At 47.6% G+C, this 19,261-nt stretch overlaps 1 protein-coding gene across 36 annotated transcripts in view; it reads right to left on the bottom strand.

The window, feature by feature from the left end:
- Window positions 1-19,261, bottom strand: part of MED15 (mediator complex subunit 15) — a 105,272-nt gene that overhangs the window by 26,095 nt on the left and 59,916 nt on the right. For 16 of the 36 annotated variants that reach the window (XM_074004354.1, XM_065522465.2, XM_005567925.5 and 13 more), the window contains 3 exons: window positions 12,139-12,190; window positions 10,455-10,484; window positions 8,473-8,685 (listed from right to left, as the gene is read on the bottom strand). The exons of 4 other annotated variants lie outside the window; for them this stretch is intronic. In XM_074004354.1, the coding sequence (XP_073860455.1) occupies window positions 8,473-8,685; window positions 10,455-10,484; window positions 12,139-12,190 (295 nt within the window). The remainder of the gene's footprint in view (window positions 1-8,472; window positions 8,686-10,454; window positions 10,485-12,138; window positions 12,191-19,261) is intronic. 16 more of the 36 variants (XM_074004368.1, XM_074004360.1, XM_065522471.2 and 13 more) reach the window with 3 other exon arrangements.

The raw sequence follows: 19,261 nt of genomic DNA on the forward strand, positions 1-19,261 counted from the left end.
TTAACCATTCACGTGAAGGACATTTGGGTAACTGCAGATTTGGGCTACCACAAATAAAGCTGCTGTTAAAATTTGTGCCTGGGTTTTTATGCGAGGTTTTCATTTCTCTAGGAAAAATACCCAAAAGTGTAACTGCAGAGTTGCATATTTCATTTTGAAAGAAGGTAAAACTACTTTACATTCTGACCAGCAATATGAGTGATTCAGTTTCTCTGTCACCAAGATTTGAGGTTGTCATTATTCATTTTAGCAATTCTGATGGGTGTAAGATTTTTTTTTTTTGAGATGGGATCTCACTCTGTTGCCCAGGCTGGACTGAAATGGTGCCATTGTGGCTCACTGCACCCTTGACCTCCTGGGCTTAAGTGACCCTCCTGCCTCAGCCTCCCGAGCAGCTGGAACTACAGGTGCATGCCAGCAGACCCAACTAATTTGTAAAATTTTTGTAGAGACAGTCTCACTTTGTTGCCCAGGCTGATCTCAAACTCCTGGGTTCAAGTGATCCTCCTGCCTCGACTTCACAAAGTGTTGAGATTACAGGCATGGGTCACTGTGCCTGGCCACGTGTAAAACTTTTAAAATTTATTTTGTAACAGATTTCTAACTCTATCTGACATTCATAAAACATGTATGACCGGCTGGGCGCAGTGGCTCACACCTGTAATCCCAGCACTTTGGGAGGCTCAGGCAGGAGGATCATTTGAGGTCAGGAGTTTGAGACCAGCTTGTCCAACATGGTGAAACCCCATCTCTACTAAAAATACAAAAATTAGTGGGCATGGTGGCACGCGCCTGTAATCCCAGCTACTCGGGAGGCTGAGGCAGGAGAACTGCTTGAACTCAGGAGGCAGAGGTTGCAGTGAGCCAAGATTGCACCACTGCACTCCAGCCTGGGTGACAGAGTGAGACTGTCTCAAAACAACAACAACAACGACAAAAAGTATGACAATACTTTTAAATTTTCTGAAATGTGTTGAAGCTTGCTTTATGATTTTTAGAAACATATTGTTCCGGCCAGGCGCGGTGGCTCAAGCCTGTAATCCCAGCACTTTGGGAGGCCGAGGCGGGTGGATCACGAGGTCAGGAGATCGAGACTATCCTGGCTAACATGGTGAAACCCCGTCTCTACTAAAAATACAAAAAACTAGCCGGGCGTGGTGGCGGGCGCCTGTAGTCTCAGCTACTTGGGAGGCTGAGGCGGGAGAATGGCGTGAACCCGGGAGGCGGAGCTTGCAGTGAGCCGAGGTCACGCCACTGCACTCCAGCCTGGGAGACACAGCGAGACTCCGTCTCAAAAAAAAAAAAAAAAAAAAAGAAACATTGTTCCATCATATGCTTATATTAAGTTGTTCATTACATTGTTCAAATTTTCTGTAAATGAATTTTTTGGTCTGTTTATCAATAACAAAGAGATGTAATTGAAGTAATTACCTAATACATCTTTCTTCATCTTTTTGTTTGTTTGTTTGTTTCTTTTTTGATTTCGCTCTGTCATCCAGGCTGGAATGCAGTGTCTCCATCATGGCTCATTGCAGCCTTGGCGTTCTGGGCTCAAGTAAGTCATCCTCCCACCTCAGCCTCACAAGTAGATGGGACTACAGGTGTGTACCACTACACCCAGCCAATTTTATTGACTGACTGATTGAGATAGGATCTCACTGCAGCTCAGGCTGGAGTGCAATAGTGCAGTCATGGCTCACTGCAGCCTTGACCGCCCAGGGTCAAGCGATCCTCTTACCTCAGCATCTCAAGTGTACCTACAGGTAATTTTTAAATTTTATGTAGAAATGGGTCTCCTATTTTGCCGAGGTTGGTCTTGAACTCCTGGGCTCAAGTGATCCTCCCACCTCAGCTTCCCAAAGTGTTGGGATTACAGATTGAGCCACTGCACTCGGCCTTTCTTCATCTTTTATTTAAAAATAAAATTTTGAGTGTTTTACTTACAATCCTTTCACATGTTATATTGTAGGTGTGTGTTTCTTCTAACAATAAAACAACTGTGCTGTTTCATTTCCATTTGTTCTCACATTTCCTATCTTTCAGCAGAAAAGTTTAGTCCACTCACATTTATTATGATTACTTATATTTTTAAACTTATTTCTATTAATATTTGTCTTTCCTTTTCTCTTTTTTTTTTTTTTTGAGATGGAGTCTCATTCTGTCTCCAGACTGGAGTGCAGTGGTGTGATCTCGGTTCACTGCGACCTCCGCCTCCTGGGTTCTAGCGATTCTCCTGCCTCAGCCTCCCAAGTAGCTGGGATTACAGGCATGCACCACCATGTCCAGCTAATTTTTCGTATTTTTAGGAGAGACAGGTTTTCACCATGTTGGCCAGGATCGTCTCAATCTCCTGACTTCGTGATCTGCCTGACTCAGTTTCCTAAAGTGCTGGGATTACAGGCGTGAGTCACTGCACCAGGCCTTTGTCTTTCCTTTTCTAAGCTTTGTATTTTTTGATTGCATTTTTGCTAGATGACTGGATTGAACTTTGTATTATCTGGATTTCTGCCTTATCCTATTTTTTCTACTGATTTTAAATTTTATGAATTATTTCCATTGTTTTAGCAGTAAGTTTTCAATTTTATCATGCATATTTAACTTAAAATATAAACCTTATCAATATTTTAGCATTTCCCAAATTTACTACTTTTTAAAGTAGGTTTTATATGTACATGACAGAACCGATATTCACACTCTATCTCCCTGCTGACTTTCATTTATATCATATTTTGTTGATCTTAACTCTTCACAGCATTCTATTAAGAGGCTGGATGGATGTGAGGCTAGGGATACAGCCTCTGAGCGAGGCTGCCTGGACTCAAAACCTCAACTCTGTCACTGCTCATTGCCTCAGTTTTCCCTGTTAGAAAACACAATAATAGTATCCACTCCACACACTGGACTAAGAATTAAATAATCTATTATGTAAGTAAAACACTCAAAATAGTGCCTGGGGTTGGGTGCTGTGGCTCATGCCCATAATCTCAGCACTTTGCACAGCCGAGGCAGCAGATCGCCTGAGCCCAGAAATTCAAGACCAGCCTGGGCAACATGAGGAGATCCTAGGTCTATAAATAATAATAATAATAGGCCGGGCACGGTGGCTCACGCCTGTAATCTCAGCACTTTGGGATGCCAAGGTGGGCAGATCATGAGGTCAGGAGATCGAGATCAACTGGCCAACATGGTGAAACCCTGTCTCTACTAAAAATACAAAAATTAGCTGGGCGTGGTGGCACGAGCCTGTTGTCCCAGCTAATTGGGAGGCTGAGGCAGGAGAATCGCTTGAACCTAGGCAGTAGAGGTTGCAGTGGGCTGAGATTGTGCCATTGCACTCCAGTATGGTGACAGAGTGAGATTCCATCTCAAAAAAAATTAACAATAAAATAAAATAAATAAAATAGTGCTTGGAATGTGGCAAGTCTGTATGGAAGTTAGCTTGACTGTTTTATTTTACAGAGGTAAATTTTTATTTACACCAGGGATTTTCAACCTTTTCGCTACACTACTGACACTTGACCCAGATGATTCTATGTTGTGGGGTGCTGGCCCGTATTTGTAAGATGGTTAGCAGCATCTCTGACTTCCACCCGTTATGCACCAGCAGCACCCCCACAGTAGTGACATCCCAAAATGTCTCCAGACATTGTCAAATATCCCCTGTGGTGGAACATCACCCGGGGTGAGAATCACTGGTTTAGATTTACACACATTTACTATCACCTACGCTCAACGTTTCTTTTCCCATTTTATACCCTGCATCACCTGAGAGGGAAGAGGAGAGGATAAACAAAAGAATATATCTAAGAGTGCAAAAGGCTTATTGGAAAAAGGAGAAAAAAGGATATATTCTTTAGAAAATCTTTTACTGAAAGTTTCTAAGGCTAGGTTTATCTAAAAATGGCTTGCTTTCCACATCCTTGAGTCTTGCTTACAAATGTGGCTTGCATACAAATGTGACTGGCAGCTCTATTCTCAGTGCTTTAACAATATTCTATTATCTTTCTGACTCCACTGCTGAGCGTACTCCTTGCTCCTTTGCAGGAACTGACTATTTCTAAGATATTCCTCTGGCCTTTGGTGCTCCGCAGTCTCACAGCAAATGAGATGGCTAACTAGTTTGGGGCCAGATGGGCTTTTCTCAGTAGTTATCCCCTCACATATTGTTTTCTTCCATTCTCTCCATTTGATCCTTTGGGGGCTTTGCTTGGATGCCAATTCAAATTTCTGATCTTATCCTCATTTCTTACCCTTGCTTTCATATTTTCCATGTGCTCTTCTCTGTGCTACATTCTAGGTAATTTCTTCAAATGTAGCTTCTATTACACAAATTCTTTCTTCAGCTGTATCTAATGTGCTGTTTATCCATCCACTTCCTTTGTTCAAAAATTATACTGCTAATTTCTACAGCTTTCATTTGGTTCCATTTCAAATCTGCTTCATCGCTCCTGATGATGCTTTTTCATTTGAATTTCTGCTTTTTCTTTTCTTTTTTGTTTTCTATTTTTTCAGAGATGGTGTCTCGTTCTATCCCCCAGGCTGGAGTACAGTAGTGAAATCATAGTTCACCATAGCCTCAAACTCCTGGCCTCAAGCAAATCCTCCTGCCTTAGCCTTCCAAGTAGCCAGGAGTGTAGTTATGTGCCACTGTGCCCAGCTCTCCACTTTATTTCTTTATACACCCCATGGCCCATATCTAACAGTTCCTGAATGTGTGGTCACTGGGCATGCCTACATGTGTCTATTATTTCTGTTCACCTTCATGGTGTCTCTCCTTCCCTTCATGGTTGGTGATCTCTGTATGCTGACTGCTTGACCTTAATGAACAACTGTCACAGGTCTTACACTGGGGACATGTTCCTCCAATCTGCACCTGCTTCTGGGGGACCTGGGGGGTGACCACAGGACCCAGCACAAACCCTGGCTGACTAGAGGAATCCCAAGCTTACTTTCCCCCACCCTGCAGCAGCCGAGGCTCAGGAGGACAAAGCCTCCCCAACTGCTGCAGGCCAGCAATCCAAAGTGCACCCTAACCAGGACCTAGTTATCCAGGAGGAGGACATGTCCTCAGCACCCAATCCGTCACACAGCTGGCAGCAGAAATTATTTTTAAAGTCAGCTTCACATGCATGTGATATAAAACTCATTGAGAAACAGAAATGCACAGCGTGAAAAGCTTTGCTTCCAACTCTGTACTGCAGCCCCAGCCATAGGAACAACCAGCAGTTTCAGCCTTTTCAGACTAACCTGGGTCACCTGAAAACTACCACAATGTCCCCTGGCCTACCCTTTGAGAGTCCCTGGCAAAACCTCTGCCCCAGGCTCTGCCCTCTTGGTGGCACCAGATGAAGATCTGAAAGGGCCTTAATCATGCAGTAGTCTTTGGGAAAGGTATCAGGAAGGGATATTAAATGCCCATCAGGCAACACCACTAGTTTCAGGGAGACCAGGGAGGCAAGCGGTAAAGGGCAGGGAGATATGGTCTCTGACAAAGGTGGTAACAAGATCCTGAAGTACAGAATCCACTGTAACTTTTTTTTTTTTTCTTTAGAGATGGAGTTTCCCTCTGTTGCCCAGGCTGGAGTGTAGTGGTGCGATCTCGGCTCACTGCAAGCTCCGCCTCCCAGGTTCACGCCATTCTCCTGCCTCAGTCTCCCCTGGGACTACAGGCGCCCGCCACCATGCCCGGATGAGTTTTTGTATTTTTAGTAGATATGGGGTCTCACCATGTTAGCCAGGATGGTCTTGATCTCCTGACCTCACGATCCGCCCACCTTGGCCTCCCAGTGTTGGGATTACAGGCATGAGTCACCGCGCCTGGCCCCCACTGTAACTTTCAACTAGTGCCACACACAGAAGACCAGGCCCCTTGGAAGCTAAAAACAGGATGTGGGCCAAGGTCATACTGGGGAGGGCAAGGGCAGGATATCAAGCTTCACCACTGAACTTCTGACAAAACTGGTTTAAGACAAAGTCTCTGGAGTGGGATGACAAGGCAACTCATGTGAGCATTCTAAACTCAAATACATTTAAAAACAATTTATTATCAAATATAAGCTCATGATAAAAAAAAAAAATGCACCCAGTACACAAGAGTAGAACATGACAAGGAACTTGAGCCAGTACTTCTGTGGGTCCTCCCTAAACCCAGCTGGCGTACGTATCTGATGTGCTAAGAAGAGTGAGGTGATGAGAGCTTGGGACAAAGAACCAGGCAGATTGTTCTAGGACGAGGAAACCAGCATGTACTGAGAGTTAGACGACACGAAGTAAGAGGAGAATTAAGGTATGAGAAGGGAAGGTGGCTCGGGATGGAGGAAGACTCCAGAGCAGGAGTGGGTAGAAATGAGCATGCCTATGGCCTCAAAGAATAGGAAACCTGACACAGGATGGGGTAGGAGCCTGAGGATGGTGTCAGGCAGCAGCTTTGATCCCGGCTCTTGGCCTGGGGTGTGACTCCAGCTCTCATTAGCAGCTGGACAAAGCAGAGGGGGTGATGCTGCCCTCTTCATAGGGTTATCATGAGGGATGTGTGATAAAAATACACTGAAGCACCAAAGCCTGTACACAGATATCCACAGCGGCTTTGTTTGCATAATAGTAGCCAAAAGCAGGAAACAACCCAATGTCCTTCATGGGTGAATGAATAAACTGTGGAAAATCCGTTCCATGGAATATTACTTAGTGATGAAAAGGAATGAACTACTGATAAAACCTGGGTGGATCTCAAAGATCTCAGACTGAATTTAAAAAGCCAATCTCAAAAAGTCACATATGGTATGATTCCATTTATACAACATTCACAAAAGGACAGAACTACAGAGACACACGACAGATCAGCAATTGTCAGGGCTTAGGGCTGGAGGGAGGGTGTGATCTCTGAAAGATAACACAAGAGAGCTGGTTGGTGGTAATGGAACGGCTCTGCATGCCAATTGTGGTGATGGCTACTTGATTTGACATGTGGTAAAATCTCACAGACCTACACATACACATATATGCAGCCCAAGAATGAGTGTAAAAAACTGATGAAGTTGGCTGGGCATGATGGCTCACGCCTGTAATCCCAGCACTTTGGGAGGCTCAGGAGGGAGGATCACTTGAGGTCAGCAGTTTGAGACCAGCCTGGCCAACATGGTGAAACCCCATCTCTACTAAAAATACAAAATTAGCTGGGCATGGTGGCAGGCACCGGTAGTCCCAGGTAGTCAGGAGGTTGAGGCAAGAGAATTGCTTGAACTCAGGAGGCAGAAGTTGCAGTGAGCTGAGATCACGCCACTTCACTCCAGCCTGGGCAACAAGAGTGAAACTCTGTCTCAAAATAAAAAAAAAAAAAAAATGAAGTCCAAGTTAAGTCTCTAACTGAGGTGATTACACTGCCTCAACATTAATTTCTTGGTTTTGACCATGTTCTGTGTAAGATATTGTTACTGGGGAGAGCTGGGTAGAGGGCATGTGGGAACTCTCTGTGCTATTCTACAACTTCCTGTGACTCCTAAACTATTTTAAAAATAAAAAGTTATATGAAAGGGAAAAAAACACTAAAGCACTTTGCAGTGGGCACAGCACACTCCAAGAAATGTTGATGGGACTCGAAGATACATCAACATAGGTCCTGAGGGTGGGGGTGGTGGTTCACGCCTGTAATCCCAACACTTTGGGAGGCCAAGGTGGGCGATCACTTGAGCCCAGGAGTTCAAGATAAGCCTGGGCAACATGGTGAAGTCCCATCTCCACATAAAACACAAAATATTAGCCGGGCGCGGTGCTGTGAGCCTGTAGTCCCAGCTACTTGGGAGGCTGTGGTGTGAGGGTCACCTGAGCCCAGGATGTCGAGGCTGCAGTGAGCCGTGATTGTGCCACTGCACTCCAGCGTGGCCCACAGAGCAAGACCCCATCCCAAAAGACAGTCCTGGAAAGAAGAGGGAGGTTCTTTAGCTCCCCTTGAGAGCAGCTTTGGTTCACCTGTAACACCTGATCACAGCCCAGTTCCCCACCAGGGCAGCCGTGTGGAGAGGACATAGAGTCTCCTTCACAGAAAGGAAGTCAGAAGATAATATGGCTGCAAGCCACACCCAGGGTGACCAAGTGGCAAGGGCACCACTAGAAGAGATGGTGCCCAGAGCTTGGGCAGACAGTGGAGTTGTGGGTGCTGGCACTCAGCCCTGCCTCGTGGCTGAGAACCCCCTGAAACACACTGTATCTATCTCAGCCACAAAACACAAACCTTTGGCTGGAGTCTCCGGCCATCCCCACCCTCCTGCCCAGGGCTAGAAGGAGGGCCCAGGATCACTTAACCCTTCTGGGAGCTCAAAGAAGATTGGAAGCCACATACAACAAAGATTAAAAAAAAAAAAAAAAAGCGATTTGGAGCTTCTCCATGCTTTTCTTGATACCATCATAAGCACAGGAATAAAATGTGTTATCGTTTGCAAGGAAAGTGGCAAATCCTCCAGGAAGCGTGGTACTCACTCTGTGGAGTTGCCGTAGACACGACAGCCATGCTGTGAGGGGCCATCCCCGAGGTCCCAGGAGGCGGCTGCCCTGAGAGGGACATTGGCTGTCCCATGGCACCAAGGCTACCCATCCCGCCCAGAGACTGTCCCGGGCCCCGAGGAGGCATGCCAATTCCGGCGGCTCCCGCGGCGGGTCCGCCAGTCAGGCTCTGGAGTGCATTCATAGGATCTGTGGGAACACAAGGGCAGAGCTTCTCAGGAAAGGGACTAACGGACTGACCATGGCTCAAATGGCGTGAGGCTCACAGAGCACAGATCTCTCCTACCTACAGGCTCAATCCCCTCACAGCCCCAAGCAGTAAGAGACTAGGCTCCTGGAGACTCCCAAATATGAGTGGGTAGGATGCCAGGTGTGTTGGTCATTGCACGACCCATACCTCTAGCCTGGCCTGGTCCAGGGTCCTAATGTTAAGGGACAAATGACCTCTCTGATGTCTGCAGGTGCACTAAAGATGGGCTGAGGCCTTGAGGGCAGGTGGCTACCCCCACCTCTCCTGGCTGTCCAGCCCTCCTGCTGGGTGAGCACACAAAGCACGATGGGCCCTTCTGAGCAAGCAGAAACACAGTGGCCAGGGGATGCTCTCCCAGGGAGGGCACAAGTCCACAGGCACACAGAGCTCCACTCCTACTGTTGCACAGTCCAACTCAGCCTGGGCCCCTGTGTGCAGGGCCACCATGCCAGAACAGCTGAGGGGTGCAGAGGAGGGCTCCACAGAGCACCGAGGAGAAATGTGCCAAGCCCACCAGGTCAGCAGCTCAGTGAGCAATGCCACAACAAAGGACAAGGATGCCATTGTCACAACAGTGTGGACTTAATAGCAAACAGCTACCCACAGACAGATATGGCCTGGCAGGACCACCATGTCACACAACTGGGTGGTGCCCAGGACCCCATGTTCCAATGCCAAGGGGCCCAGATGTTCTGGCCACATGCCCTTGCTGCTGCTCAGCCCAGCTGGCCAAGAATCCCTGTCCTGGCTAAGAGGTGAGACCCACACGGGCAGAGACAGCTGGCATGTACAGCTCTACTGTCTAGGGCAGGGCAGACAGTGGTGTGCAGCCTGTAAGGCCAGTGCACTCCCTTCCCAATGGCAGAATGCAGTTGGCCAGCCTGGATCTGTTAAACCCCTTCCCTCATAGCTTAGTCAGCAGAGACCAAGGCTGAGTTGACAGAATTCCCCTTATGTGATAAACCTTGAAATTTAAAAATATGGATTTCTAAACTTTTTTTTTTTTTTTTTGAGATGGAGTCTCACTCTGTCACCCAGGTTGGAGCGCAGCGGTACAATGTCAGCTCACTACAACCTCCGCCTCCCAGGTTCAAGCGATTCTCATGCCTCAGCCTCCCGAGTAGTTGGGACTACAATGCGTGCCACCACACCCGGCTAATTTTTGTATTTTTAGTAGAGATGGAGTTTTACCATGTTGGCCAGGATGGTCTCGAACTCCTGACCTCAAGTGATCTGCGTGCCTCAGCCTCCCAAAGTGTTGGGATTACAGGCATGAGCCACAGCACCCAGCCAGATTTCTAAATTTACAAAGAAACTTTGTAACTTAAAAAAGTGAATTCACAGCATTTTCTCAGAAATGCTGCTACATATTATTACACTGAAAACAGCATAATAATTCTCTACAAGAGAGCTCAACACTTTTGGATAATGTCTTAATAGCTTTGTGAGTGTTTATCTTTTTGCTGGGCAAAGGCAGCATTTGTATGAAACGGGATGGGGAGGATCATGTGACTTCACAGTCTGCAGGAAGACGAAGGCTGGAGAGGTCGGGGCACAGCTGGTCAGCCTCCTCCCTCCACAGCTCTCTCCGCAAGTATTCTCCTCTAGTGACAGGTTAACCCAGGCACATGAGGCATGCACTATGTCATTCTTGTCACCTCAAATCCAAAGTTGGGAGAAACTTTAACTCAAAAGGGAAAACTCTTACCACTGACGGAAGCTTGAGATTTCTTGTTATCTATATGAAAACACAAACGAAAAAAACCAAAGTAAACAAAGTTTTATATAACCACATATTTCCATGGGTAGGTCAGTTCTGTAGGCATTTGCCCAAGCCTCAATCCCCACGGAGCTCCTAGTACTGCCCGCTACCAGGGGAAGTGTTTCCACTCTTGGCAGTGCTGACCCCACAAGGGACCTGGGAGCAGAGGGTGCAGAGTAGCTCCAGGGTCAACTTGGGGCCTTAGGGAGCTGCCCCCAAGGCTGAAGCACTCTGGGGTTGGGGACTCTGGGCCTACTCTGGCTTTCCTTTTTTTCAGGTCCAGAGTCTCAGCTCAGCCCTAAGAAAACAAGTAACAAGAACACTACAGGAACCCACGGCAGGGCTGGAGTGGTGCTGAGACTTGACACTGCCTCCCTTTGCAGTCTGCTCTGGTGAGGCAGTGTCTCTGTTACCTAGATGAGGAAACTGAGGCTGTCCACAGCCAGCTGGAAGCCAGTCCAGCTGAACCCAGTGCCCAGTGGAGAACTTCTGTAGCAGCCATGGGGCCCTGAGCCTCCTGCTTGGCTGCTCCCCATGACCCCATAAGCCCCACAGGACTGTGTGCACCAGGTGGGACACTGTCCCTGAAAGCAGAACATGGGGAGTCTGCCAGCGCATCTGGGCCAGATCATCTGGGCTATTCCTTCTCCTCTTACACATCCCAGCACCTTCCCAACACCACAGAGAAAGTGAAGTTCACCTTGCTGGCCATTCTGGTAAAAAGTTAGTATGGAAAGAAGCAAAATCTACCAGGCTCTGGGGTGCTCAGTGTCTCCCTTTGCCCTAACAACAGACACTGAAGGTACAGCTGCCTGTCCCTAACCCACAGGGGAATAGCAATAGGACTCGCCAAACACATGCTCCAAGGACAGGCCTATGTCAAGAGAAGCCTGCCTCTGGTGGTTACGCAGCGGCAGTGGGCAGGAGCCATCGTTGGCTGAAAACACAGAGCAGCTGCTGGCCCCAGTTTCCTTCACAGGCTGTGGCCATCCAGGAACACTTGGTGTCCACATACTTCCAAGTAACACACACAAGCACCAAGACCCGGGCCCTAGGATGTAATGATAACTCACTTCTGCAGAGCTGGGGCCACTGCCTGGTTGATAGAACCACACTGGGCCCTCTGAATCAGAGGAGGCACAACGTGAGGTAAACACGGGGGCCCTCAACACAGCAGGGAGCCAGGGTACAGACTCAGGAGGTCCTCCTCAGAAGCTTCCAGTCTGGAGGGAACATATGCCTAAGTGTCTCTGGCCTCCATGGGTCAATAAAATCAACTTTTAGGGAAGAAGAGTTTCTGTTCCAGGGTAAACAGAACTTCCCAGAAGTAAAAACAACAGCCCTAGGAAAAGGGAGATTAAGTGAGCAGTGAAACAGCAACCCCATTTAGACCACTTTGAGGACAGCATTTCCATGATGCTAGAATCAGCATTTTTGAGGCCAAGGCTCTGGGAGGATGGGGGATCTGGAATCAAATGCAAGGCAGTGAAGAACTTCCCAAAAGGAAGTGAGGTGACACAGACCTTCTGACTCAGCCACCACGGCCTGCCCAGAAAGCTCTGCTGAGGCAGCGTCAGGGCTGGCCTCTCACAGAGATCTCAACAACCCAGAAATGTGAAATCTTACTTACGAATGTCTCGAAAATGGATAATGAGCCTGGCCACGAGAGAAAGGTATTCGTCCTAAAAGTAAAAACAGGAAGCAGTTTAATCCCAAATGAAGAAGCGCAGTCATCGGACTCCCCCTTCCCGCCCCCTCGCCTGCTGGCGCCGAGCTGAAGCCCGAAGCCCATTCTGCAAGGCAGACTCAGACACTCGGCCTCTTCTGGAATCCGCCTCTCGGAAGGGAGCCGTCAGTGCTTAGCTAGGCGGGCCAATAACAGGCACAAAGAAACAAGAAGGGGACAGAGAGCCTCCAACGGCCACTTCTCTCCCCTGATGGAAAGGCACTCAGCTGAGAGAGCTGTGAGCCATCTTGAGTGCCATCTTTTTGTCACAAAGGGGACAGGCAGGTTGGGGGGATGAGGCACTAGCCTGAGGGCACAAGGCCTGTCAGAGGCAGCCGTGGGTGGGCCGCTGTGTCTTTGCACTATGTGTACGGAAGGGCTTTCGTTTCTCAGCCCAGCCTGTTGCTGCCTTTTCACTGATGACGCAGTACCTGCTGCAAATCTGGATGGCACTCCCCTGGCTGTGCTTTCCGGGAGAATCTATGTTCATCTGCATTTATGCAAGGGCAAGGGAGAGGGTGAAGCCCACTCTCAGGTGAGGTGAAGGCCGCTGGCTGCTAAGGCCCGCTATGTGCAGGCTGCTGTGTTTCTGGGATTGCCTGGCAGGGCCTGCCTCCCACCCATTGTCCTCTTTGGCCCCAAGGACACTCACTCGCAGGTGTTTCAGGGAAATCACTGCTGTGAGTTGCTCTTGTGGTCAATACAGGGATGTCTGAGGTAAAGTCTTATTTCAGAGAAGCATCCTTGCCCTCTGCTGAAGTGCCCATCCTTCTGGCAGGGAAGCCTGGAAGGGGCAAAGCCCCGGCTCCCTGCCCTGCTCACCCAACCTTCCTCCTGAGTCACTGTGACACTAAGAGTTCATCCACTACACTCATAAGATGGCAGGGCAGAGGGAAGGATGATGAAAAGTGGTCTCAGGTGAGGGTAAAAATATAAAGACACTTCCGAAATCTTTATCATCCCACATCTATTTCCAAACTCTACCCTATTTCTTTTTTTCGGCTTGGGGAAATTAGCACAGGACAACATGAAGAGGAAAGGCCCAGGAGAGAGGAGAAGCTGGGATAAGCAGCGAGGCCTGGCCAGAACAAGGGGGCACCAAGGAGGTTCCGGCTGTCCCCATTATTCCTGACAGGAAAGCTGATGTGCATGTGAATGTGGCCCGCAGGCAGTCAGTCCCTGAAGGACAGTGGTATGAGATGGGGGCAATGGAGGTGTGGGAACCTGAGGACACTCAGGAACAGAAGCGAGGTGGCCAGGTATGAGGGGAGAAGGGCCTCGGGGCCAGCCAGGTCGACATCTCACAGCTCCTAAGGCCCTGGACTATTTCTTAGGTCTGCAATACTTCAAATGAATTTGTTTTCTCCACATCCATAAACGGTAAAACAAGGGGAAGTAGGTTTCAAAAGCAACAAGATACTTCTACTTAGACATAAGACACTTAAACAAGGCTCAGGACCATGTCCCCAAAGCCCTTCTGCATAAAACCAGGGCTGAGCAAGACCCACTGCCAGCCCAGCCCCTGGAATGCAGGGGGCAGGCATCGTCACTCTGCAGAGCCCAGCACCACTCCTGACCCACAGCAGGGGGCAGCCACTGCAACCTGCTCCAGTTCCACTACCAGACCAGCATGAGGAGGCTTAGTGGGGAGTGCGGAGGGAGGGGATGCCTGATGTGAGAAACAAGCACAGGAAGCTGTCACACTGCCAGCCAAGGAGCTTTCTTGTGGGCGATGATATTTCCCACATTCCCCCAAACACGGGTTTATCTAGGAATATCCAGGGGCGAACGCAATAGGTCAGCCACAACAGCTCCTTTCCGGGAGAGAAAGGCCTGGATCCAAAACTGTGCCTCTGATCCCCCTGGCTGGGTTCTTTCACTCCTGACTCCTCACCATCCACCCCCAACCCATCCAGATGGACAGATTATTACGCCCCTTTCTGCTCCAAAGCACACCAACTCTCCCTAGAGCTGCTGCAGAAAAAAGGGCTAAAGAGTCAGGAACCTCCCTTATCTTCACTCGATCTGCTCCAGCTCCCCTGCTGGCTATCAAAATATAAGTGAGTGTCCAGTTGCACCTGAGGCTGAGTATTATAAACCATAAACTATGAACATCATGACAGTAACAGCTAGCACTTGGCACTTTATGGCGCCAGGCACCGGAGTTAACAATTCACATGCATTATCGCCTTGATTTCTCCCAACCACCCAGAGGCAGGTACTACTAACACATCCAGTTTACAGATAAGAAAATAGAAACGTTAAAAAGCTCCATAGAGGCCAATCGTGGAGGCTCACATCTATTATTCCAACATTTTGGAAAGTCAAGGCAGGAGGGTCCCTTGAGGCCAGGAGTTTAAGACCAGCCTGGGCAACGTAGTAAGACACCATCTCTACAAAACGAACAAACAAACAAGCAAACAAACAAACATTACCCTGGTGTGGTGGCACATGCCAGTGGTCCCAGAGTGGGAGGCTGAGGCATTAGCCTGAGAGATCAATGCTGCAATGAACTGTGAACACTCCACTACACTCCAGCTTGGGCGACAGAGTGAGACCCCACCTCAAAAAGTTAAAAGCTTCATAGAATTTCCACATTTGCTTGACATGTGGAAATCTTGCACAAGTGCCTCACAACACATTGTGGAGTGAACACAAGGAAGAAGAAAGGAGAGAAACACACGCTCCATGCCACATACACTGCATGACATACACCTTTTATATAAGACCTAGGGAACCCAAACACACATATTTGCTTAAATCTGCCATGAGAAACACTGGAAAGACACACCAAAATAGAAAACCGACAAACCAGCAAGTATCAGGAACTGGGCTGGAAATGTGCCCTCTCTAAACCCACGGTGTTATGGGTTTTCACTTCAGAAGCACATAAATCTTTTACTATTGAGAAAATAAAGCCAAATCAGGTCAGGCACGGTGGCTCACACCTGTAATCCCAGTACTTTTGGAGGCCAAGATAGGAGGATCACCTGAGGACAGGAGTTCAAGACCAGCTTGGCCAACAAGGTGAAACTCTAGCTCTACTAAAAATACAAAAAAAATTAGCCAGGCATGGTGGCGTATGCCTGTAATTCCAGCTACTTGGGAGGCTGAGGCAGGAGAATTGCTTGAACCCAGGAGGCAGAGGTTGCAGTGAGCCGAGATCACACCACTGCACTCCAGCCTGGGCAACAAGAGCGAAAACTCTGTCTCAAAACAAACAAAAAAAGCAAATCAAAGCCAGGCACAATGGCACAATCCTGTAATCCCAGCTACTTGGAAGGATAAAGTAAAGTAGGAGGATTGCTTGCGCCAGGAGTTCAGGGGCAACTCAGTAAATTTTATTTCTCCAAAAAAAAAAAATAATAATAACATATATATATATATTTGAGATGGGGTCTCACTCTGTTGCCCAGGCTGGAGTGCAGTGCAGTGGTGCGATCACAGCTCACTGCCGTTTCAACCTCATGGGCTCAAGTGAGCCTTCCCACCTCAGTCTCCTGAGCAGCTGGGACCACATGCAAGCGCCACCACACCCAGCTAATTTTTTTTTTTGAGACAGAGTCTCACTCTGTGGCCCAGGCTGGAGTGCAGTGGCACGATCTCAGCTCACTGCAAGCTCCGCCTCCCAGGTGCAAGTTATTCTCCTGTCTCAGCCTCCTAAGCAGCTGGGACTACAGGCGCCCGCCACCACGCCCAGCTAATTTTTTGTATTTTTTAGTAGAGACAGGGGTTTCACCGAGTTAGCCAGGATGGTCTCGATCTCCTGACCTTCTGATCCGCCCACCTTGGCCTCCCAAAGTGCTGGGATTACAGGCGTGAGTCACTGCGACTGGCCAATTTTTTGTATTTTTTGTAGAGACACGGTTTTGCCATGTTGGCCAGGCTTGTCTTTTGCTCAGTCCTCAACCTCCAAAAGTGCTGGGATTACAGGTGTGAGTCACTGTAGCCAACCTCAAATATTTTTCTAAAATGAAAAGTATAGCAAATCAAAAGAAAAAGGTACAATTCCTAAACATTCCAAATAAACTAAAACAAATGAGCTGAATATTAAGTTGGTGGCAGAGTCATATAGGGAAAAGAAATCTTTTTTTTTTTTTTTTTTTTTTTTTTTTGAGGCGGAGTCTCGCTCTGTCGCCCAGGCTGGAGTGCAGTGGCGCGATCTCGGCTCACTGCAAGCTCCGCCTCCCGGGTTCACGCCATTCTCCTGCCTCAGCCTCCCGAGTAGCTGGGACTACAGGCGCCGCCACCACGCCCGGCTAATTTTTTTGTATTTTTAGTGGAGACGGGGTTTCATTGTGTTAGCCAGGATGGTCTCGATCTCCTGACCTCGTGATCCGCCCGTCTCGGCCTCCCAAAGTGCTGGGATTACAGGCTTGAGCCACCGCGCCCGGCCGGAAAAGAAATCTTTTGAGAAGCTTTTTTAAAAAATGAAACAAAAAGCAAAACATTCTCAATAAAAAGGATACATTTTAAGGGCAATTAGAACTTCAAGGTAATCTTAAAATTTTAGTCTAGCTTTTGTTATCAGGGGTAATATAAACTGTTTATTCTGAAACGATTTCAAAGTAAAGCAAGCAAGTATGCTAATAATATTAGAAACCAAGATATTCATAGTAACAGAAAAGACATATGTTTAAAATGAAAGAAGTAAAAACCCTATATATAAGGTTAAATTTGAATTAGAAATATTAGTGTAAAATTATGGGGTTTTGTTGTTGCTGTTATTTCAAAAACATGTTTTTTCTTAGTTCTGTTCACTAAAAGGCCCAAAGCAATGAACAGAGCAGCGCCCACATAGCACGCTCAAAATGCCACTTTACCGGCAGAAGTCCCCAGGGTTCACTCCCTAGAGGAGCAGCCAATCTGGGTCTAAATGCCAGCAGACTAAGAAAAACTAAACAGGTTGTGTGAGGGCCTCAAGAGACACAGGAGCTCCTGCTAGATGAGGATGGGACCATCTAAGCATCAAAATGAATGACAGCAATGGACCAGAACACCCCAGATACACAGCTCTGAGCTCAAAATGTCACTAAAAGAGAACCCATCTGTGGCCCTTGGGGGGATGCCTTAGACTGGAAAGATCAGAAAAACAGCATTCCTGGAGGTCCTGAACACACAGGGTTTCAAACAATCATCTAGCCCTGGCTGACTTTCTTGACAAAAAAAAAAACTCCATGTAATGAATGTGGGAGAAAAGCCAGAACTAGTCTACAATCCCTAATTAAATGATGAAATCATCGGAAAGATAACAGGAACTTTACAAGGGTCAGGCTGTTGTTGTTCTCCAAACCTCCAAACTGTGGTCTTATGGGAATATCAAGATGCCCAGAAATACAAATTAAGGCAATACTTCGGAAATATTTTTGCTAAAAGACCACGGCATCCTCTCTGCTCTTCGATTTAGCGCCCAGTTCATAAGAAGGAGGGGGCAGGCAAGATGAATCAGGAGCTTAGGAGACATCAGAGCTCATGGGGAGGGCTGCAGGACAGCTGGGCTGCTCCTTCACCAGGCTGGGAGGGGCCCGAAGGGAAAAAAGACCCTCGTTTGGATCCTGATTCAAAGAAGCCAACTATTAGGAAAAAAGCATTGGAACTTGAAAGAGGCCTTCCCACTGATGACAATAGTGACTCCATGTGATTGTCAGGCGGGGCCCTAGCACAGGCCGGTGTGGAGACGCTCAGCAGAGATAACACCCTGAGGGTGGGGATGTGCCCTCCACACTTCAGGAGAGACACAGAGACAGCCAAGGGAAAAGTCACCAAACCACAGCAACTGCTGACTCCGGGTTAGAGGAATACGACACCTCTGTGCTTTCATGTCTCAGAGTTTTCCTAATAGATTTTAAAATACCATCAAATTCCTGAAAGAAAGCTTCCATGATAGTATCCGTAGCCCCATGGGACCTTGGCCCCAGCCCACAGGACATGCCATCAGAAACCAAACAGGGATGAGGCAGCCCCAGCAGTGCCCCCCACCCAAGGAAATCACACAGCCCTGACCTGGCCACGAAGGAAAAACAGACTTGTTATCCATCATTTTCACTCATTCCATTAAAAATATATGTACAGGATGGCTGAGATACCCATTTAAAACATGCCATTCAATGGTTTTGGGTACTACATTCAGAGTTCTGCAGCATTACCAAAATCAATTTTAGAGCATTTTCTTTCTTTCTTTTTTTTCTTTTTTGAGGCGGAGTCTCACTCTGTCACCCAGGCTGGAGTGCAGTGGCGCCATCTTAGCTCACTGCAACCTCCACTTCCTGGGTTCAAGTGATTCTCCTGCCTCACCCTCCCTAGTAGCTAGGACTACAAGGATGTGCCATCATCCCCAACTGATTTTTGCATTTTTAGTAGAGGCAGGATTTCACCATGTTGTCCAGGCTGGTCTCAAACTCCTGGCTTCAAGTGATCCGCTGGCCTCGGTCTCCAAAGTGTTGGCATTACAGGTGTGGGCCACCATGCCCGGCCTAATTTTAGAATATTTTCATCACTCCAAATGAAAACTCCATTTCTCCTACAGCACGCTTGGCAATCACTAATCAACTTTCTATCTGTGGCAGGCTAAATAATAGTCCTTAAATCAGGTCCTATTCCCTGGAACCTGTAAATGCTGCCTTATTTGAGAAAAGGGTCTTTGCAGATGCGATTAAGTTAAAGATCTTGAGATGGAGGGCTATCCTGGATTATGTAGGTGGGCCCTAAGTGCAATTGCATGTATCCTCCTACGAGGGAGGCAGAAGGAAAGTTCACACACACAAAGAAGGCGATGTGAAGATGGAATACAGAGAGAATTTATTTACCTTGTGATGCTGGACTTGAAGACTGGAGTGATACAGCCACAAGCCAAGGAGTACCAGCAGTGACCAAAAGCTAAAAGATGCAAGAAACAGGTTCCTCTCCTATTGCCTCCCTGCTGCCACTGTGATTTTTACCCATGGTAACTGACTTTGAGTTTCTGGCCTTGAAAACTGTGAGATTAAATTTGTTTTTTTTTTTTTTTTTTTTTTTTTTCAGATGGAGT

This window comes from Macaca fascicularis, chromosome 10 (assembly GCF_037993035.2).
Source record: "Macaca fascicularis isolate 582-1 chromosome 10, T2T-MFA8v1.1".
Lineage (NCBI taxonomy): Eukaryota > Metazoa > Chordata > Mammalia > Primates > Cercopithecidae > Macaca > Macaca fascicularis.